Source organism: Halyomorpha halys, unplaced genomic scaffold (genome assembly GCF_000696795.3).
Source record: "Halyomorpha halys isolate HHAL.00 unplaced genomic scaffold, Hhal_1.1 Scaffold8434.1, whole genome shotgun sequence".
In the NCBI taxonomy this organism is placed as follows: domain Eukaryota; kingdom Metazoa; phylum Arthropoda; class Insecta; order Hemiptera; family Pentatomidae; genus Halyomorpha; species Halyomorpha halys.
The window spans coordinates 1-3343 of record NW_027107423.1 but is presented as its reverse complement, the minus strand read 5'-3'; the positions used below and the strand labels follow the sequence as shown (position 1 = coordinate 3343).

The following is a 3343-nucleotide window of genomic DNA, read 5'->3' as shown; positions in this document are numbered from 1 at the left end:
TGTAAATTTTTTTATTTACATGTCCATCTTTTATTTTTATCTTTCTTATTACTGTAGGAATTTATCACAGATAGTCAAAGGAAAAATATATTGTAATTTCATTAATATATCTCTCATTTTATGAGCATGATATCCAAAAAATAATCTGTTCAAGCATTCAATGAATAATTTCATGTATCATCAATACTCAGGGAAATTATATGAAGGTTCCACTTTTAATATAAGATGGAAAATAATGTCAATCACAAATAATATGTTTTACGATAAATTACTTTAAGTGCTCAATCATTGTTATTAAGTTTGTTTCATAAGATTAATTGTGTTCTATAAAACTTTATTTGCATATGATTATTAATTATTTGTATTCGCCTACAAAAATATCTGATTTCTTATCTATTTGGAATTACTAGAATAAAATTTGTTCAGATTTCTACTTCCAATCAATAATATTACCCTCTAATACATATTGTAATATTGTAAAGTATTCAATTATATCATAATGGTTATATATTTATTAAATATTTTAGATTTAAATTGTTACATATCTGTAGTTGAGAGAGAGATCAATTTTCTGTTGTTTTTACAGAAAAGAAGAATCATTGGTTTGGAGGGTAATCATCAGTAACTGCTAATTTGTTGTATGGTTACTCGTATCGTTCTTTCATTTCGTGGAGTCTTGATTTATTGATTTAGGAGATTTATTTGGTAATTTTAAACTCTTGATATTGCAGATATGTTTTTAAATTTAACTATTTTAAATCTGTTTTATTTAATTTTTTTATTAGCTTTGTTTTTTTTTTAGGTTCATGTGCTGTTCTTATTACTTCAAATGGCCACAATCGTTCGTTGGTTGCCAATCTGGCTGCTGCCGAGTGTTTTACAAAGGATCATTTGGATGACCCTGAAGTTTCGAAAATTGTTGCTAATGCAGAAATTTATTATTCTTCTGTAATTATTTATTTATTTTTGTTTTCATTTAAATTTAATAACTGCCATTAGTTTGACTTTAATTACTTTTTTTAGGGGTTTTTCCTTACTGTAAGTATTGAAACAATAATGGAAGTAGCGCAGGTCGCTCACAGACGCAATAAGTATTTTATGATGAATTTGAGTGCTCCGTTTCTGCCTATATACTATAAAAAGCAAATGATGCAGGCAATGCCTTATGTTGATATTCTTTTTGGAAATGAAACAGTAAGTTTTATATATGTATATATAGTTGACCATAAAAATTGACGTATAGGAAGATGGTCAGGGTTGCAGTCAAAGGAGAAACAAAAATAGTTGTAAACTATTTTTGTTTCTCCTTTGACCGCAACCCTGACCATCTTCCTATACATCAGTAAGTTTTATATTTCATTTTTATCTCTCCCTTCATTTCATTATAAGTTATTAGTGTAATGCTTAAAATAACATATCACAATAGTTAAACTTAAATTACACTATCTTATGTTTCACAAGTACATGGTTAACTTCAATTGATTTCCTAGTCCTTTCAATCAGAAATAATTTTTCTTTATTACAGGATACTCCTTTTCATTTTAAAAATTAATATTGACAATCTCAAATTTAAAAATATTGTCTTCAGAGCACCTGCCTTTAAAACAAATGTTGCCCTGAAAATTAGTAAAGGCTTTAAATCCAACAATTTTAGGAAACAAATAAAGGACCCAGTGGTCCACTTGTGCACATATGCTTTCTAGAAAGATTTTTAGGTGAGCTACAAGAAGAATGTTTTGCTGCATGGGTTGTATCAACAAATTAAGTAAATCCTTATTAATCTTAAAACATAATTTTCCCACACAGGACAGAATAGTTCTGTAACAAGCTCTAAACTCTCATCACTCAGGTGTTGGTGTTTTTTTATGCCTAAGAATAGCAGAAGTAATTTTCTGTTCTGACTAGTAGAGTAAAGAGAAACTAGATATCATATTTTCTAGAATGTAGGGACGGAGGCCAGAGGGTTTGGGGATTTATGGAAATGAAACCTTACAATTCACTTTTATGAGAGCTCAATCTATATCAAATCAACCAATTTAATTTGAAAAGGTTACAGACAAAGTTTATTTTTTTACTTCTGTTTGTACAATATGAGGCTTTGCAGGGCCAAGTGGTCTAAGTGCCAAATAATTGAAAAAAGTTCTTTCATACCAAAATAATTGATTTGTTATTATCAGCATGATGTCAACAAATTTAGCTGCAGAGATGAGCTCTATTCAGTTGAAATAAGTGCCAAAAGATGGGTCTATCTAAAAGTCCAGTCTTTTGTCTTGATTTTCTGTTATGATTTATTTTTTCTAAAAGACAAATTTATTCATTTTTACATATGGCTGCCTAACCTTGAGAGAATGATTCAATAATTTTGAGTAATACATTTTATTTATTTTAGGAAGCACTAGCATTTGCCAAAGAAAACAATTTTGAGATCAGTGACATGAAAGAAATAGCACTGAAAATGACAACACTTCCAAAAGAAAATCCTAATCGTCCCAGAGTTGTTATAATAACTCAAGGAACATTACCAGTTATCGTAGCAAAAGGTAATTGACATTTAGTGGATTTGTTTTGGTTAATTATTATTATATTGTATTTTGAAACTCATACTTAAGCCCTCAAAACGTTAACAATAGCAATATTAAATCCATTCTAATTTTATGCTCTTAATTTGGGTCGAGTTTCAGAAAGGGATCCATCTCTGAATTATGCATGTTTTTGGATTTCTTGAAATTTTTTTAAATTCAGCTTTATTCCTTTTTGAATCTCCACAATTCATGTAAAATTTTCAATCTTATAATCAATATAGAAAATATGTCCGCACATAGTGCGATTTAGTGTTTTTAACAACTGAAGGTATAAAATAAGCATAATGCAATATCACTTTGTAGAGTTTATATTGGAAACTTGCCTATTTTAACAGTTTGATTTGATCTACTGGCAAAAAGATTATATTTGTGTAATTTTTATTTTTGTTACTCAGTCAAGAGAGCAAATATATAAATCTAAATATCAATATCTTATAATAAATTAGTGAATGAAATATTCCTCACACAATTTCAAAACACTTTTGTGTAATAAAGTAATTAATAAAATATTTGAAATATTGAAGAAAAAGTGCCATTAAATTAAATATAATAAAAAAATGCAGCTAAAAAAAGTTATTTGTTCTGAAAATTGACAAAATGCTGCTGAAAGAAGAAGAAAATATCAAAACAACGTGTTGAGCAATTTATTTGAAGACATGATTCATATATGTATCCATTAAAAATCTCAATCCATCTTTTATAAAATTTTATCATGTAAATAAATAATTATTTTTAAACATATGTAATTTATTTTAAAATCT

General features: G+C 27.6%; 1 protein-coding gene across 1 annotated transcript; it reads left to right on the top strand.

The window, feature by feature from the left end:
- Window positions 1-802: 802 nt before the first annotated feature.
- On the top strand, window positions 803-2567 carry LOC106692091 (Adenosine kinase 2; the record flags this gene model as incomplete). The annotated part of the gene is made up of 3 exons (XM_067045694.1): window positions 803-948; window positions 1024-1194; window positions 2390-2567. Coding segments are annotated over 3 exons (476 nt in total), but the record flags the coding sequence as incomplete, so codon positions are not given.
- Between the last annotated feature and the right edge of the window lie 776 nt (window positions 2568-3343).